The sequence below is a fragment of the Carettochelys insculpta genome, chromosome 4 (assembly GCF_033958435.1).
Source record: "Carettochelys insculpta isolate YL-2023 chromosome 4, ASM3395843v1, whole genome shotgun sequence".
Taxonomy (NCBI): domain Eukaryota; kingdom Metazoa; phylum Chordata; order Testudines; family Carettochelyidae; genus Carettochelys; species Carettochelys insculpta.
In genome coordinates, this window is record NC_134140.1 from 128,801,610 (window position 1) to 128,828,914 (window position 27,305).

Here is a 27,305-nt window from a genome sequence, read left to right on the forward strand (position 1 = left end):
GTCTTAAGTGGCTTCAGTAGGAGCAGCTGTGCACTGGAAACTCACCTTATTTAGGTACCTATCTTTGCCTACTCAAAAATGCTGACCAATGTATTTTCAGGCTTGCTGAGCAACTCGTGCTCTCTCTAAAGGCAATGAGAAATACTGATTCTCAGCACTTCTGTAGAAAGTCAGACCAGCTAAGTCTTTGTTCTGTACTTGTGCTGCCCAGCACACAGAATTGTGGTTTCCTCCTGAGATTAGGATTCAAACTAGGCCACCGACAAATGAGTCAGTAGTAAATTGATTTATCATTGCTACATATGTAACATGGCCAATCACGTAAAAGAATTTAACAAGTTCATTCATGCTCAGGACATAAGACTTTCAAACATATGCTCCCTCTTCCCCACCACCCAAACCGATTTGTAATATCCTACTGATTTGCCAGTAATTTATTTGTTGTTTAGCTGAAAATGACACACCTGAGAATAGTAACAGAGAGGTAGCTGTGTTAGTCTGTATTCTAGCAAAACAAACCAGCAGTCATGTAGCACTTTAAAGACTAACAGAATGATTTATTAAGTGATGAGCTTTCATGGGACAGACCCACTTCTTCAGGTCTGTAGAAGTGGGCCTGTCCCACAAAAGCTCATCACCTAACAAATCATTCTGTTCGTCTTTAAAGTGCTACATGACTGCTCTTTTACTCTGGGAATAGTCTTAATTTTTAAAGGAACCAGATTTTCAAAAATGTGTGCAAAGTGCTGCACCCATAAAGCAGGCAATCGGAGGGGCATGCAAATAGTGGTTTTTTGCAGTGGCAAATAATGGCCGTGTTCTGTGCATGTGGTGTTTCTTAAATCCATTTGCACCCATCTTTGAAAATCTTGCCTCAAATACTAATCTTTAGAGCAGTGGTGGAGAATCTGCGGCTTGAGGGCCACATGTGGTCCATCAGTGCTCTAGGAATGGCTTGCAAGGCACTTTGTTTGCCCTTGCCCATGCACAGGGTTGCCAGATTCCACTGGTTTCCACTGTGTAATTTTTCCTGCCAGTATTACACACACAAAGCAAGGGCACTTGAAGTGAGGGGCATGCTGATTCCACACAACATTGACTGAGAGCTACGTGCTTCCCTGGCATCCAATTACAGCACTGCTATGATTTAGTTATCACTCTCTGCAAATTCTGGGTATGCCAGTGCCATTAGCTAAACTATCCTACCCCAGGAGACTGGCTTGGTTATGACAATCTTGTGGCCTGCTGAGATGGAGGGCCACTCATGTGGCCCAGTCGCTAATCTAGGTAGCCCATTGCTGCTTTAAGGCCTATGGTTTCTTGAGACTTGAATGGAGAACAAACTTGAGTTAAAGCAGAAGCTAGACTTGTAACTATCTGATTTGGTTTCAGGGAGCAGAGAGTCACTGGAACCATAGTATTCATTCTCACCGGTGTGTCAGTCTTTATGGCTCCCATCTTGAAGGTAAATACGTTAAATTTTCACCTTTTCCGTCTGGGGATACTGAACGATAAAGAAGCTGCCGATACTACAATAACAGGCTATTTTTGTGATAAGACTTCCATGCTGCTCTGATAACAAAGGAGATTAGGGAGAATTATTGATGTAGTTTTAGAATTTAGTGAGAGCTTAAAATAGATGTATGGTGCTGCCAAGAAATTACAAGGTTGGTTTGTTTTTTCTCTTGACATAAAAGTTACTTTAAAGGTTTGTCTTTGTGCAGTACTGCTGCATGGTACTTTAGATGTTGCATGTGTCAGCCACCTACGTGTACTCATGCAAAATATACTATAGGGCAGTGGTTCCCAACCTTTTCACAGGTGAGGACATCCCCACCCTCACCAACCATTCACAGATCCCCATCAAAGCCAATTCTAGCCACCATGTATGCTTCACTGAATGAAAAAGGCAAGATAAGTAGGAAAATGTCAACAAAGGTGCCACGATGTAGATTTTTGGACAGCAATTAATAACATTTTTGGAAGGTAATTTAAAAATAATAATTGATTGTAACTTTGCAATTTATTTAAAACTTTATTTTTAATGAGCCCCTTTTATTTTGTCATGTACTCCCTGCAATAACCTCATGGACCCCGAGGGGTCTGCAGACCCCATGTTGGGAACAACTGCTATCGACAAACTTGTTTGAAGCATGATTGATAGCATGACATATTTGTTCCAAGGAAGACACCCGTTCACAATGAATATCCAGTCAAGAAAAAGAAATATGAAATTATATAAGTACGTGTGTAGCTGTTCACATACTTTGCATCACTGGAATGTCGTGGCAGCAATCAGAGTACACAGGTTGAACCTCTAGTCAGCCGCTCTCTCTGGTCCAGCAACATTCATGGTCTGGCACTGTTTTAGTTAACTGGATGTCCTCTTACCGTGTGTGTGACCAAGTTTCCCACGGTCCCATAAAGTTTGTTTCCAGACGCCAGTCCTGGCTCTCGGTGTTCTGTGCTGTTATTTAGCTCTGATTTACTGATCAGTTCTGCTGCTGATTTATTTCTTTACAACTCATTCCCTTTGGGTTTTGGTCTGTTTGCTACAATGTAGATGTTTTCCAGTGTATCACGGTGTGTGTGTGTGTGTGTGTGTGTCCATTAATCCTCGTTCGGTCACAGAACAACACTAGGGAAGCTAGTTACTTCTCTCTGGTGCAGGAACTCGTCCACTGGTGCGTTAGACTTCAGTGAGGATGATTAGTTATTTCTACCACCCAAGATGTTGGCAGCGGAAAAGGAGAGTTGTGGCAAACACACCCCAGCCCTCCAGATTCTGAAGGCATAATCAGGAGCAACGTAGAACAGTAATATACATTATGATACAGAAACAGTGGCAACGGACGTAGCAGTGGGATGATGCAATGGACAGATATCTTAAGGGAGAGGGCAAATGGGAGCTTTATGTTAATCAGGGAGCACTGTCATGGAAAGGCATGGGTGAGCACAGGGAGAGAGGTGACCTTGGGCTGGAGAAGAGGTAGCAAGAATGGATACAGAAGATGAGGATAAGGGCATGGGAAGGGTCCCAGTGGTAACAGGTGCCTTAAATAGGAAGAGAAGAGAGGAAGAATACAAAAAAAAAACAAAAAACCAAAACTTGCCTATTCTGGATTGCAATGGCTGGTTTTACACATAATAAATTGCTCATCATGGTGGTTCTTAACTCTTTCTCCCATCCCCTTTGTGTCTTTAATTTTGTGTTTAGTTTGATGTTTGGTTGACACTTGGTGGCCTTCCTTTGCACAAATCTGTCCCTTCTCCAGCTGTGCCTTTTTAAAGTTCTCAGCACGAATTGCTCTGGTCAGTGATTTTTTTGTACACATTTCCCTGAAGGACCTGTGTGAGGTAAAGTTATCAGGTTGGAGCCATGTGACTCCCATTAAGATCAGTAGGAGTTCCTTGGCAAAATTCCAGAGCCCATAACAAAAGTAGGCCATGGTTCTGCTGTTCTAAGAACTGCCTCGTGGAATGCATTGTAAACACTGCACACCTTATGATGTCAGAAGGAAACTGAATCCAAACAAGCCTCACTTCAATAAGCAATCAGTAGAAAAACCAGCCCTATGGCGTGCAGGGTTTTTTTTGTTGTTGTTTTTTTAATATCCTTGATTCTTCCACTCACCAGAATATCTTAGTCCTGCTAAGAGAATAAGTAGTTTTTCTTTATAAATATATTATTTTTCTTTAGTTGGCCCGAGACAGGTTTGCTTTGAGTTTGTCCATCAATGGTCCAAATGAAATCTCTCAAAACGGAAGCACTGTACTTTCTTTCTTGGCTGGATTAAGTTAAGCACAGTGGATTTTTTTCCCCATTTTTTTAAAGAAAAGAGAGAGAGAGACAGTATTCAGCCAGCTCCCTGCTCCTCTCTCCCCAGCCAATCCCGCAGCTGAGGCTGCTCGAGGTGCCAGTACTCAGTACCAGAAAGTACCAGCGCAAGAAAGCACTGGTTAAGCATGATGCTCAACCTAGACTTGACTGAGGAGCGAGCTATGTGTTGAATTATTCTGCAACAATGTGATGATACCCAAGAACTTTTTGTTGAGAGAGAGGAAAAACAGCACAGAAAAACTTGAGAGCTAAATGAAGAGCTCCACAAGCTTTCCATCTGCCTCGCCATGGCAGACACAACAAGAGATCCTGTGGCACCTTATAGACTAACAGATTTATTGGAGCATAAGCTTCTGGGGGCAAAGACCCACTTCCTCACATGCATCTGATGAAGTGGGTCTTTGCCCACGAAAGCTTATGCTCCAATAAATCTGTTAGTCTAAAAGATGCCACAGGACTTCTTGTTGTTTTTGTGGATACAGACTAACACAGCTACCCCTATGATGTTTAGCAGGCAGTGTCTTGTCTTATCGCTTCGATACAACAATAATGCAAACAGCAAAGAGTAACATTTGGGTTATTTTCTCTCTTACAGAGCAGTATCAGAAGGCAGTGGTAGGCTGCAGGAAAATCATTTAGCTTTTAATACTGAATGTGTCTGACTCACGCTCAGTGAAGCAAGTGCTGCAAAGCCACAACAGGGGATTAACATTCAGCAGAGACACTTGCAGAACTAATGGAGGAGAAATGTGGCTCGGTTGCGAAATGAGCAGCACATCCTCAGGAAGGCCTCGATCCTGTATAGACTGACATGTGTTTAACTTTAGGGACATGCTTCATTTCAGTCCCACTGACTTCAACACATCATCATCAACAGCAACCATGGTCTCGGCGTCCGTTTGTATCTGATGCCTCTCTCACTGTTTACTTCCATCTTTCCCAGTCCATTGCTGAGTGGCTTAGTTTCTGTAGATGTAGACTAGCTCCGCACCACTCTACTGTATCATCTCTCCATGCTCTGTGGGGTCTGCATCTCTTTATTTGAACCATCCATTATGCCAAATACCAGGGTGTTGATATTTTGTTGGTTGTTCATTCTGCAAATATGCCCGAATAGCTGTAACGTCTGTTGTATCCCCTTCTGCAGTTGGTTATCTTTTGGCTGTATCTTCCTATATAATTCTTCATTGGTGATCTTCTGCATCCATCCTATTCTCAGGATCTTTGTATAACAACTCCTCTCAAACACCAATATTTTTCTCTTTGAATATTTTGTTCTCATCTGTTTCTCTCCCCAGATACGTGAACTTCTCTGCATTCTCTAGTTCAATCCCATCTACACTGATCTTCCTTCCTATTTTCTTATCTCTAAATACCATTGTTTTTGTTATTATTGATGTTCATACAGTCTGTACTGCTTCCCTTCCTCATTTATCACCTGCACCATTTTCGCTAGCTTCTTCTCATCTTCCTCAATGATAACTATATTATCCGTGAACCTCAAGTTGCTAATTCTTTTCCCAGGCACAGATATCCCTTGTACCTCTTCCTTGATCTTATCCATCATTCTCTCTAGATGTGCGATGAAGATACTTGGCAATATTGGCTCTTCTTGTCTCGTACCACTATTCATTCTAAACCAACTTCCCAACTCCCCACACTTTCTCACTGTTGCCTCCACATAGTCACTGATATCCTTCAACAACCGTATCAGTCTACTATCCACTCCATACAGCTCCAACACCACTCAAGTCACTTTCTGATCCATACTCTCAAATGCCTTCTGAAAGTCAATGAAGCAAGTATAAATGTTCTTGTTCTTTCGTCAAGCTTCCTCCGCAATCAGTCTTAGTGCCAATATCTGCTGTATGGTACTTCTCTCTTTCCTGAGCCTTGCTTGCTCATCCACTAGATGTTTTATCTGTGATTTTAGTCTCTCTGTCAGCATTGTTATCAGCACCTTGCCTAGATGATTCGTTAGGGCAATCATTCTGTAGTTCTTGTACTCCAGTGTACTTCCTTTCTTGTGTGTTGTCACTAGCATGGATCTTGTCCATTCTTCAGGTGCCCTCCCTTCTTTCCATGCTATATTACATAGTTGGTGTATTTCCTGAATCATACTTTCTCTGCCGTATTTGATCCTCTTTCCCACAATCTTATTATTTCCAGGGCTCTTGTTGTTGTTTGTCATTTCACTGCTCTTTCTACTTCCTCCTTTGAAATATTCGTCTTGCTCTTGATGGTCAGTGGTGATATCTTTTTCAGTTCTTGGTTCAGTCTCTCTGAGACACTAGGGTCCAACTGTGCTATGTACAAATTGGTGCACTATCTCAACCATTGCTGCACAATTTTTTCTTTGTTCATGAGCACCTCTTTTTTCTCATCTCTGATCACCATCTGATTCAGCTGCCCCTTCCTATTAATATTCCTAATCATTTTATACGCCTCCCTAGTCTTATGTTCACTGTAATATTGCTCCATATCTTCACACTGTTCTTCTAACCATTTCACCTTATCTTTTCTGGCCGTTTTTCCTACCTCATTGCATTTCACCCTATATTGATGTTCCACTCTCTCGGAAACATCCCTTCTGATCTTTGACGCTCTGTTCTCTTGGACAAACTTCAGTGTCTCCTGTTTAATCCACTTCTTATTGATCTTCTCTTCTTCCAGAACAGTCTGCTCAGTTGCCTCTACTATGGCTATGGCTATCCCTTCGACTCTCTTATCTAGGTCTTTCTTTGTGCCCACATTTCTAATCTCTTCAAGTGCTGCTCTGTACGCATTCCCTCTTTCTTCCTCACCTAGCTTTGCCATGTCTCTTCTTTTCTTAAACTGTGTTTTACACTTTCTTTTGCATTTTATCTTGATGTTTGTGATCACTGGACTGTGATCCAAGTCTGTATCTGCTCCTTGGAAAGTTTGGCACTGCTCTACTGATGTTACCCATCTTCTTATCAAAATGATATCTATCACGTTCTTGGACTTCCCGTCATCTGATCGCCATGTCCACTTCCTACAGTCCTTTTGTTGGAATCCCATGTTGCTCATCACTATCTCATGCTCCGTAGCAAACTTTGCTAGTTTCTTACCTTGTTCATTTCTTTCTCCATATCCAAACCTCCCCATGACTTGCTCCCAACCTTCTTTATCTGTTCCAACCTTTGCATTCCAGCCTCCGCCAATGATCAACATGTCTCTCTTCAGATCTTTCCCAGCATCTTTGTCAAGTCTTTATAGAATGGCTTACTCTCTTCCTCATACTGTTTGATGTGGGTGTATACATCTGAATGATCTGAGATGTTGAACTGTTTTGCTTTGAGTCTCGCTACTATCATTCTTGCACTCACTGGTTTGTATCCTAATAATGCTCCTCTAGCTCTTTTGCTAAGAAGGAATCTGACTCCTGCCTCGTGCTTCATTTCATTCCCTGACAAATGACTTCGCAACCACACATCTCTCCTGATGCTGTCCAATGTATCTCGTCCAGTCCAAGTATATCACATTGGTGTGTCTCCATCTCCTTCTGAAGCAGCTCTAATTTTCCAGTCACCCACAGTGTTCAGATATTCCAATTGATAACGTAAGTGTTATTTGCAGTTTTCTTTTGGTAGCCAACTTGTGGACCCAACCCCGATTGCTCGATTGGTGTTGTGGACCTCGTTTATCTGGGTGACATCCAAGCTGGCATCTTTTATCATTTAGTCATGCAGGCATCAGATTTCATTCATATAGTTGTTTCATGGTCAGCGCATTGTCACTCATCTGACCAACTCTCCTCCTTTATCCAGGCTTGAGACTGGCATGGAACCTCCAGAGGCTTCATGGAAGAATTACTTCAACACAACTACTTGTATTTTTAAAGTTGTGTGTGCAGGATTAAGGCCTGGCTAAGTGCTTGTATGCCACTGAGTTTATAACTAGGAAAGAGTTAATAATACTGCAGTGGGGAATACAATCAAACTTCCTATTGTCCTGTTTAAAAATTGTGCATTTCAGATACTTAAGAAATGTCACTCAAAACTGAACACAGTCGTAGTCTTAGTTCAGAGAGGCATTGACCGAGCTGTGCCCGCCCTTCAGTGGCGGTTGCAAGTCATTACATTGTCTGCTTTTCATGCCACAGGATGACTGTTACAGGAGCTGCTCTTTTAAAAGCTGAGTGTCAAAGAAATTATATTAAGGATTTTAAGCAAGTCTTGTATTTGGCCCACAGTCAGATATTTTGATTAACGTGTCATGTTTATTACAAATAACTTTGCAGCTCAGCTGAGGGATGCTCATTTTTGGCAAGCCGCATGATTATTTTGATGTTGATAAAGGCCTTTTGTCTGTACTTGGAGTGCCAGATTTAAGGGGGGGGGGAAAGCAAAACCACACATTTTATCTCTTGTGCATGGCCATCTGTTGCACAGCCTGTTTCAATGCTTTGACACAGCTTCTGTCCCATGATAGAGGGGTGAACTGATTCCTGTGTATCTCCTGCTTTGGAAGGTTTGGTTTGTACTAATCAATGAAAATCTGCAAGGTACTTTGAGACCCATCAATTAAAAGCACACCCTGACCGAGCAGGTGGGCTGGGTACTTGGCAGAAACCTGGCAGGTTGAAATAGCCTACATTGATGGGAGCAGGAGGGTACCTACCAAAGAGGATACACACAGTGATTCCTCCAAGTCATGTAGGGAGCATACACCAAGCAGGTCTATTTGCTTTGCAGTGGGACCCGCTCCCAGCCAACATTACCCATTCCACTTGCAAAGGGACTTGTTGAGCGTGCAAAGTGTTTGTGTGTGATGTTTGGCAAGTGAGAGTGATGACTCACAATTGTTAGCACAGTACTAGTTATGAATTAACGTGGGTCCAGGGTTGGACAAAAACTAAGAGGTTTGGTTCCCATTATTATCTAATCTCTGGTGTGAAATTCTTAGGACAACCATTCCTGATTTTTTTGATGTTTCCAGTGGATGGAAATATAGTGGCAATATCATCTCTGTCCACTTCTGCCTTCAGTCTCATTCAAAACTAGCAAGGGCAGGGCACAGGCTCATTTTGCAAACTTTATAAAAACTTCTAACCTTATTGGAACATGTTTCCCCAGCCCCTGACTCTGCCTCTTGGTTGGTCTGCCTTCACTTCCCTTCTCCATTGGGGAGATTTTTTGTGTGGTATGACCTGTGTTCTCAACATTCTTTAGCAAGTGCTTACTTTACTTTCCCAAGTGCTCTCCCAATCACTAAAATATGGTATAGAAGTTGCTAATTTCTATGATGTGGCATTACTCATATGGGTGTGATATTCAGGCTTAGCACAGGAAACAAATTCTGTTACCATGTACCTGCCAGATGATTGTTTTGAGGTTATTCACTGTGTTTTTTCCACCCTTATTTTCCTTCCCTTAGTTTATTCCAATGCCTGTGCTCTATGGAGTGTTTCTATACATGGGTGTCGCTTCCCTTAACGGAGTTCAGGTAAGTTTCCATAGCAACCAAAGCCTCTCTGATACCTAAAGGTAATTTTTTTTAAAGACCCCATCAAGAGGATGGTAATTGTTCTTGTTTTTAGCTACCTGCTCTGTCCCTCCTCCTCCACCTCATTTTCATCCCAAAGGCTGCACCAATATTGTCCTCTAGATGATACCAAATCAAAGCCTCATTCCCACCAGAGTGTAAGTTCAGCCTTCTGAGCAAGGGCAGTGCCACAAGAAGCAGTCGTAATCTTTTAAGCATGTGCCCAGAGGGTGATTTAAAACATCTCTCTGGCCACTTCCTCACTGGCAGATGCTGGGAACAGCGTGTGCTCACTTACTTGTCACAGTCCTGCTTCCTAGATGGCCCCAGCCTATAACCGGGCCTTGTGCTTTGCGTGAGAGACAATTGACTAAACAGGATTTATTGTGGTGGTGTTACTGGTGAACTGGTGGGAACACTGCTATTCACGCTCTGAGCAAAACCGAGCCCCGTTTCTTTGTCACTGGGAAAATGTTACGTAAGGGAGCCTTTCTCCCAGGGCAGCTGCTTTAATTGGCATGAGGAAGCGGTTCTGTTGCTTTCCATCACCTGCTAATTGCAGGCTTCTTCACCCTTAGTAGCAGCTCAATGGGAAAAGACTACTTGTTCTGAGGCTGGCATCAGAAGGTATTTAGACCTCTTATAAAATGGTTCTGCCTTTCACCCTCTGGATGGAGGTTTAACCTGGCTGTAGAGTCAGCCGGCAGTGGGCACCAGGCCAGCGTTCTGGCAAGGGACAAGCAGTCGATTTGTAATATTCACTCTTGACTGGTTCTTCCCAGCTGAGTTCTTCACATGCTGTGGTCCAAGAGGCCAGTGTGCCGCCAAATGTTTGTTTTTCAGATGTCTGAGGAAACCGTCCGAGTGACAGGAAATCCTAGCTGGAGATTCACTCCTGCCTGTCTCTACCAGTAGAGCTAGAGGCATGTCCCCTCTCACCAACTCCTGGTTTTTGTCTCTTCACTGGTGACAGAACCCACCCCCTCGCCCCCATCCCCACTGTTCCTTTCTGGTTTATCACCATTTGAAAAGGGTGTTGCTCTCCAATGCTGCACATCTGAGAGCCTTGGGAGAAAATCTGGAGCTGGTTTTGATGGCTTGTCGTGTAATGCAGTGAATATGTTGAGCAGTCACCTGAACCATCAATGTTCTTGGTACTGTTTTCTGGGCACTTCTTCCTTACAACTGTTCAGAGAGAGCTTCTTTTTTAACCCAGGCTGGCAATCAACGTGTCTCTTATAGAACTACATCTTTTTTGCGCCAGCTAAGGCTTTGGCACCAGTGCTTTCATTGTCCAACACTTCCAAACCTGGATGCCTAATGTTAGACACCAAATTCCATATTTAGGTACCTTACTGAGTCTGGCCTGACTTTGGGAAGTGCCGGGCTACCACGCATTCCACTCAGCTGCATGGGAGTAATAGCTTTTCAGCACCTCTGAAAATCAAGTAACTTCTTAACTAGAAATACAGTTTTAGGAGCCTAAGTTTAGGCACCTAGGTATAAAAATTTTGCCCATTGCACAGTAAATAAGATTGCTTAAGAGGGAAACAATTCAGTCACTGGGGCAAAGGTGCGTGCGTGCGTGTGTGTGTGTTCTGCTTTTGCAAGATGAGCTTGTCACCATTGGTTGACAAAGTAAGGGCCACAAATGCTTTCTATTTCTTTACCATCTGAATGCTGCATTGTTTTAATTTTTTTTCCCTCTCCTGCTCAGTTTATGGACCGTCTGAAGCTGCTTCTGATGCCTCTGAAACATCAGCCTGACTTCATTTATCTGCGTTACGTCCCACTGCGCCGGGTCCACCTGTTCACCTTCCTGCAGGTGGTGTGTCTGGCCCTGCTCTGGATTCTCAAGTCAACTGTGGCTGCTATAATATTCCCAGTCATGGTAGGTAGTGCTGTCCTGATTTTACTTCATTTCTGTCTCCCTATCCTAGTACGACTGTTCTCTTTATGTGCACCACCCCATGGAACACGTTACAGCACAAAGCTGCTGGTAAACCCCTAGCAAAGAACTATTGTCATTCCAGCCATCATGCAGATTACAAGACAACAAGGAGAATGCTCTCAGCACCTGCTACTCTTTGGGTTCACGGTTGCTTTTTTACCAGTCTTTTTGGGGAAAATTAGTCCATAAAATTAGTTCTTTCAGGAAACTTGTATTTTGGCCTATTCTTGCCACCCCAATCAGGTTTCCCACGCCTTCCCTCTGAGCTATGTCAATCTGTAAGAAGTGCCTTTTTCCCCTTGATAGTTCACATTAAATGCTGCACAGCGGCCTTCTTCCCTGCTTTGCCGTAACACAAACTGACAAAAGGAAAGGATTTTGAGGGCAAAGTTGCAGTCATGGCCCTTTGCTTGTGTTGCTGTAACTCAAGGAGGGGAAATTGAGAAAGTTAATTGGCTAAGTCAGGAATGGAATGTCAGCTTTTATCATGGCTTTCCTTGGAACTGTGTGTCCTAAAAATTAACACTGGTTCATTGGCTTATTCCATCTTTGTGGGAGAGCTTTTTGGTGTTCAGTATTGCATCAGATTCGCTCTAAAAGGTTCAGTAAATGTAAATGGTAGACACATTGTTTTGCTCAATATAGCATTGTGCATATGTATACCGCTTTCTCAGGCTAGTATGTGGTATTTACCCATAGAAAAGAATATGGTGCAGGTGGTGGCACCACAGACCAGGAACCCCAATTATTCCACATTTGGGGAGAATTCAAATGTACCCTTACACATTTTCCCCCAATCCCTCTTCTCATCCCATTGTTCCACCACCTACCTCCTATTTCTTCCACCTCACCCCATTGCCCCCTCCCACCTCCACCTGTTTTCCCCAAAGGCCACCACCTCACCTCACACGAGAGAGTCTAGTGTCCAGGCATCTACTTTGAGCCACACCTGTGAGACAGTAATTAGGTGGGTAGCCCTTCATTCTCCCAGGCACATCTACCCAGGTGTCTGCCTTAGACCTGAGTGGAGCTCACTGACCTCTGGTGGTCCAGGGACCACTGTTTGAGAATCTCTGCTCTAGCTTACAGAAGGCTCATATTTCAGCTAGGCTCCTGCTGGCTGGCTTATCATGAAAACAGGCTTAGTTAATAGATGAGCCAAAATCCGGCAGTAGTTGTAGTCACACAATGTTTGGCTTATCTACTAAGGGGACACATTTACTTTGATTCTTTTTGTCAATATTGTTAGAAGGAATAAAGCTGATGCAGTTAAGAAAATTCACTATGGTGCCACTGTGAAACATTCCAGCATAGAAAAAGAATACCTTAAAATCAGCATATCTGCTTTGCTGGTATATTAAGAGCCATATATTTTAATAAACACGAGTAAAAACAGTTAGCAAAGGCATGTGAATGAGACGGAGCTGGATTCTCTTCCTCGTCTGCACAATAAGCAGAACTCCAATAGCAGAGCCCCCGTTTGTTACACTTGTGCAAACCCATGAAAGGCAATGGGGTAACTCAGAAACTGGCTTGGTCCTGAAGAACTTACAAGAAGTCAAGAATGCAACTCTACTTTTAGCTCCTAAGTTGAGTTTGAAGGACTTGCAATTAGAGAGATCAGTCCTGTTTGCTTTAAACCCAAGCACCTTTTGACACAGAAATAATTGTGCCCCAATAGCCATGGCTACCTGTACCAGGTCATAGTGTATCCCTGTTCATTGTTCCTATTTATATTGCCTGGTGGTTATCCAAGATATTGAAACCTGGAGTCCAAATCAGCTGCAGGGTTTAGATGTCCAACCTGATACAAGCTATTCCAGTAGCTTTGCCAATTTCAGCCTCGTTAACTTGCAGACAGGGCTGAGGCATTTGAGGATAAGAAGAGTCTCAGATTCTATACGCAAGGGTTAAACTGGACTCCCTGAGTTAAAGCAAGGTGTGGATTGAGGAGAATGGTAACATTTAAATATGGGAATCCTGAATTTCTGTCCCACCAGATCCTGGCGCTCGTGGCAGTCAGAAAAGCCATGGACTACCTCTTCTCCCAGCGTGACCTGAGTTTCCTTGATGACGTCATTCCAGAAAAGGACAAGAAGAAGAAGGAGGATGAGCGGAAGAAGAAAAAGAAGAAGGGCAGTCTGGATAGTGACAATGATGATGTAAGGAACTTCCTGCAATTGTGAAGTACTCACCTCTAGCTAGCTGATACTGGCTGTCCTTACGTGCGTTCACGGCAGGGTACAATGGTGGCTTCTCCCTGCCTCGCCTAGTTTGACTCAGACTCGACATGATGTTTACCTACAGCAGGTGCCTGGCCTTGAGCTTGTCATCTTTCAGATGTCCCCAGCTCCACTGGGTGGCACTTTCATTTCCAAGGCCACGTCTTGCATTTCCACAAGCATACTCTGCTCTGAATCTATTGAAGTGTTGCATGGTCTAAGCGCTCCCCCCCCGCCCAGGTCTCTTCCATCCTTTCACCTTTGTTTTTTTCTTTGCTCTTTAGGCAGTAAGTGCTTTGGGTAAGCAGCCCCACAACCAGTGAAAATCAGACACTTGTTTGGTGTACTCCTTAGCGCTCTAATTTTTTTAAAAATGCTACAAGATGAGATTGTTCAGTCTCATTCTGCAAGGTGGTTTGTTTGTGGGCAGCTATCCTGGCTAGAAAATTGAGAGGGGATAAGTGCCTACCTAGAATGTGATTAACTTGGAGCTGTAATCTCTGATTTGTGGCATGCATTGAAATAGTGAAGCACAGTTGCTTACGTTGTGCTTAAGTGCAGCGTCCGGGTCCATGTGCCGTTCAACTGTTCTATTGTGTTTTTTTTTTTCCATATGAAATTAAAAATGTTACCCGTGTCCCTTTAAGGGACTCTCCTACCAAAGCTTAATTTGAGGTCATGTGTCCGTGAAATCACCACCTCTCTTTCTGGGAGTTGGCTGTTTTGAGTCTGGGTGCTCTTTACCTCCAGATGAATGACAGTGGGAAAGGACAATGGGGGTTTAATTACTTTAATAGAATGTTTCAGAGTTTGGGCTGGTAGTAGTGGGGTTAGGTTCTTCAGAGCGGAGGAAGAGGTGACTCCTGTGGCTGGGAGAGGAAGGACACTCCCCTGAAGAGGAAAGAGGTGATAAAACAGCACAAATTGTAACTTAAATCTGCAAATTCCACCTGTGTACCTGTGGAGTGCACCCCATAAACCCACCAGCCAGCCCACAGGAGGGGAGCTTCCAAGTGTCTTCCGGAACCCATGTTCAGCTGGTTCATTGGACCAGCCCATGTCATGCAGCTCATTATAATATTCCCAAACACCATACATTGCCCCCAAGCCCAGCAACATTCCTTGTACATCACTATAGCTTAACACATCACCCCTGATGAAAAGGAAATTAACAGGTTGCTTTCTAACACTTTTGGTGACCATAGCAATACCCATGAGTGCAGGGTGTTGAGATGGTTGTGTTTTCTGCTGAGGGCTCTCTAGTTATTGATGCTCACAGTACTTGGTTGTATGGGAGGCACAGTTAACATTTATGATGTTTCTTTTGAGCACTCCTTGCTTGCAACAGGATTCCTACAGCTGCAAGGTCTACATGTCCAGTTTGCAGTGGTATTTTTTCTTTTGTTCCAGAAACCTGCCTTCCTGGGAGGTGACATGCAACAGGTTGTGTATAACGCATTAGTGAGCAGGTGTCCAAAGATGATATTTTAGGCTGTATGTGTTAGCCTTAGACAGAATGAACAAGTTGAGCTCTAAGTAGGGATTTGCTAGCAGTTAGGTGCAAAGGTGTGGGGGAAAAAGCTGCTCTTGGGCTCCCACAGATTACTAGTAACTCTTAAAAATGTTCGGGCCACTATGTTGCAATTGGGATTCACATTTAGTGCCGTTGTCAGAGCTGACAAGTGCTGAAGATGCAAAACCTTTAATGCTTTTCTTGTATTGCATTTTGGAATTTGAGATTTCTTTTCTTACAGATGGTGATGTATTAAGAAGAACCTCTAGTGTTGTCGTTTTCATCACATTTAACAAATTCCTTTGCTTAGAAATTGTGATATGCAGGAGAGGGCTACCAGGTAATTTGGAATGGCTTGTGTAGGTTTCTGGGTGTTTGCTGTTAAACCATCGCTGTCCAAACTGACAGTCCTCTCCAGTGCTCACAAAAATGCTTCTCAAATGTACCAGAATCCCACTCAGAACATTTATAAATTACACAGCAATCAGTGTTGATACCAGAAGATTTCTCTACATCCTGCCCAATGCTACAAATAACATGCTGTGCCTGTTCCATCAATGCAATATCTATATTTTTTCAGGAACAATGGCTAAACATTTCTAGCTAAGCACAACTTGATATTAATTACTTTGCCAAGTATTGGTATGCCTTTCCATGGTTATGAGAAGGTGGTGTTATTTCAATGAGTAATCAAAACTTCCAATTTTTAAGCAGGTTCTTCAGTTCCTCTGACGTCAATGGGACTTAGGCACGTGCTTTAGTGTTTCTCTGACTGGCAGCCCAAATTAATAGGGCCTAAGTAGGCCTTCCTATCTTCTTGCTGTTGGAATACAGTTCCTGGAATATCAGCTGCTAAGGGTCTGAGCCAAAGCCCAGTAAAGTCAGAGGCCCATGAACGAGAAAACAGGTTGGCTTCCCTTGCTAAAATACTGGCACCCCTCTGCATTGAATCCATCTCCAATTCCTGTGTGGTAGTAATAGCTACTTAGTCTTGTTTCTGTTGGATTATAACAGCTCTTAAAATGGAGTGTGGAAGTAGGGAACGACGCTGAATTTTAATTGGGATTGGTCATATTTTTTGGAATGGTGGGATAAGAAAGCTCACCTGACAGGGAATACCTTGGGAATCTCTCCTCCTGTGTTCTGCCATCACAATCTCTGTTACAGCTACTTCAGAGGAAAAGAAACATTCATTCTTAGGGCATTTCAGAAAAACCCTGCCAGCTGAGGAACGCCACTGAGGGATTTTTGTGCACCCCTCATGCTATGCTGCTGTATTTTCTGTTCAGCTGGGGACAGCTGCCTCTCTGATTTCTTTCAGCTGGACACAGAGCAGCGTTTTCTAAACTGGGAGTGGAAGAAGGTGAATCTCCAACTCCATTGTGCTTGTCTTTTAACCTGCCTTGCTTTCGGAGGAAGGGAAGGGATGTATGATGCGATGGAGCTGATGAACACATGGAAACATTTTTTTTTTCTTTCTCCCTTCTCTCCTGCCATGACTGTGTGAAGGATGAATTGAATATGTGGGGGACACTAAGAGAGAGAGAGCAGTAGAAATATTCTAAGACCTTTTGCACGTTTCTTTACAGTCTGACTGCCCCTACTCAGAAAAAGTCCCAAGTATTAAAATTCCAATGGACATCATGGAACAGGACCCTTTCCTAAGTGATAGCAAACCTTCCGACAGTGAGTAGAACTAACCTCTTGCATGCCTGCTTGAGTGTGACTTGCACTGCCAAAAATACTCATACATGCATTGATTTAATTAAAAAAAAAAAAAAAAAAAGACCTGTCTTTTCCCTTAGTTTTTCCTCCTGTTTTTTTCCCGCCCCCAGTCATTTTCAAGCCACTGTTTTTTGGGGGGTAGGTTTTCTTTATTTTTTCTTTACACATTTTGTGTTATCCTTGGTATCTCCACTTTAACTACTTTTATTCAGCTACTAACAGGTCTCTCGCTAGCTCTCTCTCTCTCTCTAACCCTCTAAATCATCTCGCGCATTTCTGGCTGGTGGTGGTGGTGTCTGTGTGTATGTGTGTAAACTCTATATACTTGGTTTCTCTCCCTGGCTGTTCATGTTCTGAATATCAGCAAGCAGAAGCTACACCACTGTCCATTACTGTTTGGTTTCCATTGGTCCCAATCAAAATTGGCACTCAACAAATTAGGCCTATCATTGATCTTTTAAAATCATTTTATTGATAAGCTGGTGATCATTTAAACATTGCAGCATTAACATATTTGCCTTCTTAGGTGACTTTTGTGTTAAATGCATTCCTTCTCTTTCTAAAAAATTCTAGCTTCTGCAATTGATTGTATTTTTCCATTTTTTTTAACCTTTCTTGTTGATTGCTATTTGCTTGTGTTATAAGGTGTTTGATAAGCCCGGAATTTCAGATTAATTGCCATGAGTTTGCAGGTGGTTTGTGTCAGCTTCTTAAAATTACAAGCAGCAGGTAGGATGGAAGTGCTGTATGGGAATAGCAGAACTGAAGGGGAAGCAAATTACTGTATTAATACAATTACTGAGAATTATAGGGACACAGTGAATTATCTTTGACTTCATTTAAATTCTCTGTTGATGTAAACTTATGGCTGCATTGTGCTGGAATGTGAAATTTCAGAGATACAGTTTCCCGTTCGCTTAACAGAATGCCTTACGTACATGGGCCCAGAGTGTTACATTTTAAAAAAGTGCTTAAGTGATTAGGCTCCTAGTTCCCTTTGAAAGCAGCTGAGCTGGCGTGATAGTCCTTTAGCCTCTCTCTTTGGGTAATATACAGAATAAGAGAAACAACTGCATGAATATGCTAGGTGAGACTTCTGTCTTTTTACTGGTGTCATTAGCAAGATGCCATTTAAACCTAGGAAAACCTTAGTAATCAGGGACATCCGCATAGCCCTTGAAATGCAGAAAGATCCCAAAGAACTTTACAAACAGGCCACACAACTCCCCTGGAAGAATCATTTCACCCATCACTGACCTCCAGGGGTGCAATGCAATGGACGTTTAACAGTGCATGGGAACACTGTAGAACAGGATATAAAGAATGTTGTAGCCAACTGAATTGCAGAGGGATTTTTAAAGTAGTGCAGAGCACGCTGCTCCAACAAGACAACAGGAGGTAACAAGAATTAGAGACCCCCTGATTGTCCTTGGTGCCTGAATGTAGACAAGGGGTGGAACAGAACTGATTGTGACTAGTGGGATGTAGGAGCTTTTGAAAATCTGTACACATCATTGTGTGTGTACGTACAGAAAAGCTGCTTGATGTGTATAAAAATTGAGAGAAATCAAAACATAACAGCATTATTGTGGTCATCAGAACCAAAAAGTGACAATTTTTGTTTCACTGAGCAAATGGGCAGAAATGCTTAAAATTGGAGTGTTACACCTTACTCCAGTGCAGTAAGATAGTCCTGTTAATGTGACAGGTAGGAGCATTGCTTATGTATGATTTTTATTTTGACACTGTACCTGTACTATAGCTGTAAAACCCGATTCAGCCTCAGCTGATCTGTTGCCAGTCCAGGTACAATTTCAGGAAATTAAATCACCTAATATGGTGAACTGCACAGAACTATGGTGTACCAGGGGGTTGAGCCTAAAAATTGCACTTTGACCTCCCCTTTGCAAGGTATGTGCATGTAAAAATAGCATACACTCACCAGCACAGAAACAGAGAGATAGCTGTGCTAATCTATACGCTATCAAAACAAAAAAGCAGTCCAGTAACACTTTAAAAACTAACAAAATTATTTATTTTTTAAAGTGCTACTGGACTGCTTTTCACCAGCATAAGATATTTCTACAGTTAAAGCCTGTTGATATAATCGTGATAAATGTCTCAAAGTACATCTCACTACTAGAGTGCTAAATTGCTAAAACTTAGAGTGGGTTGAATAAATATTGTAGCTCTAGCTTTACATTTTAAAAAACAAAACTGATTTGATCTTTTTATTTTGAGGAAAGGCAAAAATTATAATGCAGTGTTTTCTTGAATGTTTTGCTCTCGGGTGAGTAGAGCAACGTGATGCTATCTGTGGTATCATCCTGCAAGGGGCTTTGTTTCAAAGTATAATGCTAATAATATTTAGTCCTGCTGCAGCATTTTTCATGTCTACAGCACTTTGCAAATATTTAATGCATTCGGTTGTCCTGTGAAATGGATTCTTGCTGCTTTCCAGTCCAAATGCAAAATCCATCTCCAGCTTGCTTTCAGCAGTATGAATAATTCGTTTAACACAAATAACCTTTCACAGACGGAGGCCAGGAAAAGATGAGAAAACAAATGAATGTCTTGTTGCCATATCATTCTCTCAAGTGCCTGGACACACGTACCTTCCCTCTTGTAGTTTTGCAGGTTACAAAACATGGGCAGAGATTAGCTGATCTGCATGAAGCCACAGATGATATGTTTGCATAGGGATAAAAGCTGTGTGGCATGTCTGAGACTGGCCTGGGTAGCTGATTCAGAGTTTCAGGGCATGGGCTTCAGAACTTCATGATGGCTGTGTAGCGATCTGGACCCAGGCTGCAATTTGAGCTCTGTTGCAGGGTCCTTGCAGCCCTGCATAGCTCAAGCCAGTTGATCCTGGCCAGCTGTGGGGTTTTGATCCCCTGGTAGACCAGAGAAGTCCTGGGTGAGAACCAAGACTGGAATTTGAAGCCCTGATTCTGAGTCTAGAGCTCAAACTTCTCAACTATAACTAGGCTTGGGGGGATCAGATGTTTTTCGGTAAATGTTGATTTTTCACTTTGTGCACACAAAGCAGTGGAAAGATATTTCTGTTGATGATAATTGCAATGAGCAGCTAGGCAATGTGAAGAAAAAGGCTGCTTGAGAACTTTAAAATGTACAAAGTAAATACCTTTTAGAGCTTGATTTGACAGGTGATATTGATAACCTGTTTAACGTTTTTTATCTTGGTGTCTGCTGTCATTTAAATAGTTGTCTGGCCCTTCCATCTTTTTCCACAACAGTGGAACATTTTAAATCAAAAGTAGGAAAACACATAAACATCACCATTAAAATTGAAATCTGCAGCCTGAGCCACAGCGCATTCCAGTTAAATATGGCAAGAGGTTTCACCCTGTATTGGTTTGTCAGAATTTTAGGTGAATTTTCAAACCCTGCTGCCTAAACTGGGCCAGCAATCTACCCAGATGCCCACTGCTATGTGCGCATCTACCTTTTTGCATGCCCAGAGGCATATTTTTGGGTGCAGTTTAAGTGATGATGTCTGAGAATTGGTATTTTGTGTCCAAGATTAGACTTTTCTTTTTTTACTCTAATTGAATATGTCAGCTTGGCTGATACCATCCATGCTTTTTAGGATTCAGAGAAATTTCTTGGCTAAATTTTTGTGGACTTGCTAGACGGGAATTTCCTATGCATAATGGCTGATTGCTATGACAAAAGGTTTTTGTTTTTTTTTTCTTAAACAGGAGAAAAATCACCAACATTCCTTGAACGCCATACATCGTGCTGATAAAATTCCTTTCCTTCCATCACATGCAATGCCAAGGTAGGATAGTCCACAGTACAGTGTAATCAGATTTACTGTATGTTCTGTAAATGCAATTGAGGGGTGGCTCTCATAAATCCTGGCTAAAAGGGAAGCGTGTACACACACACATACACACAAACACACACACACAAAATATATCTGTATGGGCTTCCATTCTCTTCCCCTTGAAATTAATGGGATTTTTCCTGTGGACTTCGTATTGGGATACATCCCTTCTTTAAATAATAAAAGCTGAGTGGCTGTAAATTAGCCGAGGGCCCTTCAGTAACTTGGCATTGTCAAGGAGAGCGTTTCAGGGTACAGTGGGTTTTCTTTCAATTTTAGAACTGTGATCATTCTCAAACAGGCCACAGCATAAGAAAGTGCAGATAAATGCAGTTTAAACAGCTGGTTTCTGTGTGGGTCTGCATGTGTAGGAGACATCCGCAGATGGTGATGCCGTCTTTCATATGCTTGAGAGCATTCTCCAGAGCAGGAGGGTGTCTGTAAGTCTCTCACAGTCCTGCCTAAAATTCCTCCCTCCCAAACATGTTCCCTAGCACTGTGACCACCTCGCCTACAGCAGGCTGCACCAACTATTTTACACAGGTGGTATGAACTCTAAACTTTGGACCTTCGAGTAACAGTAGATTGTGGGTCAGCCCAGTAAGTAATAATCTGAAACATGAGTTTCATATGCCCAAATTCAGCCAGGTATTTTTTTACTCTTTAAACTGCAGCATATCTACCTGGGCAAAGAGCTTTCCAAGCTAATAAATAATCCTGTCTCTGCTAGAGAGGGAACTGTTGTGTAAAGAAGGTGATTGCTAAAAGGGTTTTAAGCATGGCTCTCATAGTGCGGTTCTGAGCCTAGCAAAGGCATGGCCTTCAGTGCTGCTGGCTGGAGAGTGCCTATTGAGTGCTAAATTCAAACAGCCACAGAGCTTTTGTCCAAGAAGACCCAAAGATTAAGAAGTGATCTTTGTTTGAACGTCACAACATGCAGTATAACATAGAAGGCTGCTGCTTTTTGTTTGAGTGCATGAGATGATGGAACTGAAGTGAGATATACACAATTGTAAGACTGTGCTGGGAATATATACAGGTTGAACCTCTTTGGTCTGGCAACATCCAGGGTCTGCCGTGATTTTAGTTAGCTGGATGTCTGTTTATCATGGGTGTGGCCGTTTCTTGCAGTCCCAAAAAGTTTGTTTCCAGTCACCCGCCCTGGCTCTGTGTTCTGGGCTGTTATTTAGCTGTAATTTACCCCTAAATGTCTTCTAAGAGCCCAGTAAGCAGTGGAAGTAGGCAATATTTACCTCCCATGGTTCAGCAAACTTTCTGAGTTTGGAATTGGTCACGTTGTCAGGGTGCCGGACGAGAGTGGTTCAGCCTGCACCACAGACTTACAGCCATCACCTGAATATTTTGAATTGCTTAATATTAATAAGACTAAATTCCTGAACATTGTATTGTTTATGTATGAATTCAGTGAGACTTATTTGTCCAATTTTTAGACATACAATTTCCTGGCCTAAACCATTATTTGTCCAGTAAGAAGTACAACATTGAATTTTCCGAATGAAAGTTAACATTTCCTCATGTGAAAACATAGTTATGGATTCTCTTCTCTTGTGACTTGTCAACAGTTGCATGCACTCATAATTCAGAAATGCTATTTTATGATGAAAGGAGTTGGGGAGAAGGTACCTGACCCTTTCAAAATGCTGTAGCAGCAAATGAAGTCCATGTGTTTTACCTTGTTTTTCTTTTCACCTTCAGCCCTCCACAAACTCCAGTGAAAGTTGTGCCTCAAATTAGAATAGAACTTGAGCCTGAAGACAATGGTTATTTCTGGAGGAGCAGGGGAACAGAAACTACTTTGTAATTTGTTTGTTAAACTTATACTGAACTTTGTCAGCCAAATGTTAAGATGCTCTCTGCTGCCCTGCCACACAGGTAAATCTGAAACACACGGTACCTTTCTCGCCCATCTTTTTCCACCCACCCACAATTTTTTGCCTTCTGTCACTCAGACATATGTGCATCTGTTTATTTTTTTTTTTAAGCAGAGGGCAGAAGTATTAAGGATATTTTATAATACTGTTGTGAAATGATAGAGGAGCTGACATGACCTTAGTTGTGAATCGGTGTTTTTTTGTCTGGCAGAACAAAACTGACCTTCAGGCTAATTCAATGTCTTTAACTACATAGCTCTACACTACCAGAAAGTGCTGCTACACTAATCTTACTCTTAAAGCCTATATCTGTAGTATCAGGAGAAGGAAAAACTTTAAAAGGTACTTCACTCCCAGCGCAAACTTTTGCCAGCATTGTAGCGTGTGTTCTCAAAAGTCCCTTTCCTATGCAACCTTTTTTTTTTAAACACTTTAATGAACTTATCTGTCAGGTACACTGAGGAGTGTTATTTTCCTAGGTTGTTTTGTTTAAATTATGGGGCCTAACCTACAACTTTTTTGTCAATTTTTTTAAACTTTTTTAATTATTGTAAAGAAAAATGAATTTTTCCTGCAGCAGGAAGCACATAGTTTGGAGTAGTTCTACCTCTTATTTCTAGATGCCAGGCTTTCTGTAAAAAATGTATTGTACAATGTGATTTTTATAAAAATTACACAGTCTAAGTCATGGCATAGGGCTGGATCAGTTTAATAATCCCTTCCTTCTGAAGCTTCTGTTTCTTAATTTTTTTTAAAAGACAAGCAAAAGTGACAAGATGTAAGCTAACTTTTATATGGTTTAGGAAAAGGCTTGCATTTACTGGCGATAACTGATGTACTGACTGGTAACCTGTCAGTGGACAGATGCTGATTGTATTAATTTTGTGGCTTTCCAATGCAGAGTAATTCTACATACAAACATGCATGTGACTGCACACAATTGCAGGTACTACGGAGCGGACACCAAGATCATATGGTTAAGGGAAGGATAGTTTTAAACTTTACTTATCAGTATATACATCCATAACATTTCCAAGTGACGAAAGCCAGTAATCCGTCGTGAAGGTCTACAGTCTGAATGCGGATAATGTACTGTACTCCACCTACAGCTCCCTTCACAGATGTCTGTACAACTTTCTGTACAGTCCACCCTGACAAAGATAGCATTCAGAATTCATTTTCTGCAATAGCTAAAATACCCACATTTGCACTCAAACTCAATTGCGTTTGCTTTCAAACAAGGCAGGCAACTGTCACTTGGAGATTTTTTTAAATCCTGTTTTTGATCATTTTTTTTAAGTATACCAAACCATTTTGGAAATTGGACATGACAGCGAAATTTAGCCACGTGCCTGTCTGCTGGTGGATGTACAGCTTTAGAGGTGCGTTCCATGGAGCGGAGTCAAGGCACTGTTCCCCCGGAGAGTACAAACAAACAATCTCTTATGGGGAACTGGACCCCTAGTTGCTATTTAGCAAGGAGTCTTCTCCTGTATCCTTCGACTTCACTGGGCAGAAGATCAGGCTCCCTGTTTGATTCCATATTCAGTTTAAAAAAAACACCATGTGTGCCCCCTGCCAGCTACTTTGTACTTGCGTCATTTCATTTCCCCTGAGGTATCAAAAGGACTAATTCACCTGCAAAAGCTGTAATGAAAAGAAACTGAGCATCATGAAAGTACTGAGCTCTGTTATGCCAGTTGTAGCCTGCAGTCACTCAGAGCCACCCCTCAGGCACAGCCTATTCTAGAGTTGTTTTTATTTTCCTTGTCCAAATGTGCTCCAGGAGTTTCTGGCAATGTTTTTAAATGCTATACTAAAAAGGATGGCAGAAATATGGACCATAGTGATTGGAGCCTGATCTTATTAGGGCCAGTTTGTACACAGCCTACTTTTTCCTAAATAATACATGTGCACCTCATAGAGCTGGAAGGGGCCTCAGGAGGCTATCAAATCCAGTCCCCTGCCCTCTTGGCAGTGCTAAGCACCCTCCCTTTTCTTGTCCCCTATTTGCTCCACCTCCCTAAATTGCCCCCTCAAGGATTGAGCTCATGACCCTGGGTTTAGCAGGCTAATGCTCAAACCACCAAGCTATCCCTTCCCACTGTTGCTTGTGTTATTTGAGACCTACACTTATAATACAGCAGCGTATAATGTTTAGCAACAATATTACACCTAGATTTTAGGGGAGGGGAGGTAAATTTTTTAACAGAAGAAATGCCAAATGCATCTTTTTAAAACAAACAAAAAAAAAATACGGCCGCCCCCTCCAGCATCAGGAAATCTAAATTCCAGCTGTAGGTCAGTCCAAAAAGTTAGTTCTGCTTTAAAGGTGACAGAGAGAGTAATGTGTTCTCTTGGAAAACTGCTAAGTTGGTGACAGTGACCCAGGGAAGGAAAGACCACTTTTTTCCTTGGCAGATCAGTGTACCTTAAACAGTCCATCACTGATTCTCCTAAGTAACATGTGAAACATTTGAAAACCAGGAAAGGAGTGTATATGGCCGTTGGCCAGCAGACTTGGCTAACTAGAGGGTGGATAATCAGGGTTGTGCTCTGCAATGTTAAAACAAATATAAAACAATTTTCATTCCTCTGTTAAAAAAAAAAATCTCAGCCCACGGTAATGTGAAACCATCGAGCCAAGTACCATGTACAAAGTATGTGGCATGTAGGATTTTGTTTTCTTTTACTCATCACCCTCTAATTACATTTTAGAGAAACCCAAATGTGCTTGCTAAGGAAGGTCTGAAATAAATTAGCATCGGACAATAGCAAACTAGCAGACTTCCTTACAAAAAAAAAAAAGAGTTTTGTGACTATGTCTACACTAGCCCAGAAGATCGACCTGCTCAGGGTCCACTTTCTGGGGTTTGATATTTTTTTTTTTTTTTTTTCCTCCCGCACATCTGGTAGGGACGCGCAAAATCAACCCCTCAGCAGTCACAGTCAGCCAGTGTACTCTGCCACTGACCTTCTTCAGTATGCATGGCAAAATAAGCAGATTGCAGATACATCAGTTTTAGCTACACAATTGCCATAGCTGGAACTGCGTAGCTGCAGTCAACTTACTTTGCGTAGTGTAGACATAGCCTGAGGGAAAAGAGAATAAGAACTACGTACAGCGTGCTCATCCTCTTTCTCCCCTCCCCTGCACCCAGACACACAGCTTGTTATTACCTGGTGATCAATCTCCAGCAAACGAGGTCTTCCACTTTTGAACCATGTTAAATGTACTTGAAATGCATTGACTGCTGATTTCTGATTTCTTTTATTTAAGAGATTGAGCTTTTTATACAGAGGGTCATCCTGTTTGGGGATGGGACAAAAACATTTTTTTTCTCATTTACACACACACAATTCATTGTTGGCATAAGCCTGAGACTTCTCACAACACACAGCATTAAACTGAAAGATGTTTGCTTGTTTCAAACAGTCAAGAGAACTGCTGCCAGCAAACAGTGAAATGCAGCAAAATGGCATAAGCTCATGAAATAGCATTACAGGAAACTTTTTCAAACTTGTTGGAACAAATAGCAGGTATGTCAGAAAATTAGGGGGTTGGTTGACTCACCAGATTCATGTTCTGTGATCACATTTATGGGCTGAATCAAAGACCACTGAAATCAATGGGCACCCTTCATAAGATGAACTTCTAACATTTACAGATGCTGCTACTCAGGGCTAATATTATCCCATGAAACTTAAAACAAAACAAAAAACAACAGATAAATCTTTGTCCCAGACCTACAATGTGAAAAGTGTGATTGTCTCCCTCTGTCTCATCTTTGTAGCCATTCATGTGGCTGATACACATATGTATTCATTTTTTGGAATCAATACGCACTTTCAGATACTTCTATTATTTTTAATCCTCTTAAGTCTGTATTTTCTTGGGAGGAGAGAATAAAAACTTACTTTAAAATGAAGTAGATCAAGATGGTGGAACAAAAAGGAAAAAAAAGCAGAAAACATTTCAGTATATTAATGATTTTTTTCCAGTAATATAAAACGTGAAATTCCTTATAACATTATAGTATTTTACAGTTTTATGAAGCTTTCTATTGTGACTTTTATGGAATCAAGAGATGAACAAGATGAGATATTTTAGCATTTATATTTTTCAAAATTAAATGTGTACTGAAAATAAAGTAACTTTATGCATTTACTGGTGAGTTGGTTTCTATTGTGACTTTTACTTCATTAAAGAAAGAGAAGTACGCACATGGCAATGTATTTTGCTTTGTGGGCAAAATGTTTGATAGAGTCCCTACCACTAACGTCATTTTTTTTTGGGGTCATGCAGATAAATAGGAAACTTACGGCAAGACACTCAGGTGCTGTGCCTCAGCAATGCAAGAGGACGGTCTGGCAATTAGCAGTTTAATCTGATGGCAATGTCATGGCTTTTAAGACACTCTTAATACAAAAACCTTTCGCTAGAGACTCTGTATAATGTGTTCTGTACTGCAGCAAACCAGAGAGTATCGTCAGACCAGACTGAGCACGGACAAGCACAGTGAGCTTTTGTACAGCTTTCCGCTGCTGTGTCCAGGGAGGCCATGTCTGAGCAAGATTTTCATTCATGCTAACTCTGACTTATTAAGCTAGTTTCTGGGCCTTGCACATAGCAACCAAGAACCAGCGTGAACATCGGCTGGCCTCATACAGGCCACCCAACAGACTCAGCTCAGTGGCTCTTTAAAAACTCACTTCTGTGAGTTAAGTCTTCTAGAAGCAAAGCCGATCAGAAAACAAAGTTACAACAAAACCCCATTGGTCAAAATTCTTTGTGACAACAGC

General features: G+C 41.9%; 1 protein-coding gene across 8 annotated transcripts in view; it reads left to right on the forward strand.

Annotated features, from left to right (window-relative positions):
* SLC4A4 (solute carrier family 4 member 4) overlaps positions 1–26,670 on the forward strand; it is a 245,757-nt gene extending 219,087 nt beyond the window's left edge. For 7 of the 8 annotated variants that reach the window (XM_074993785.1, XM_074993788.1, XM_074993786.1 and 4 more), the window contains 7 exons: positions 1,393–1,465; positions 9,242–9,310; positions 11,067–11,240; positions 13,301–13,462; positions 16,625–16,721; positions 20,483–20,562; positions 22,327–26,670. In XM_074993785.1, coding sequence (XP_074849886.1) covers positions 1,393–1,465; positions 9,242–9,310; positions 11,067–11,240; positions 13,301–13,462; positions 16,625–16,721; positions 20,483–20,526 — 619 coding nt within the window. In that variant the 3' untranslated portion in view covers positions 20,527–20,562; positions 22,327–26,670. Of the gene's footprint in view, positions 1–1,392; positions 1,466–9,241; positions 9,311–11,066; positions 11,241–13,300; positions 13,463–16,624; positions 16,722–20,482; positions 20,563–22,326 lie in introns of those variants that run through there. The other variant, XM_074993792.1, reaches the window with a different exon arrangement.
* The last annotated feature ends 635 nt before the right edge of the window (positions 26,671–27,305 follow it).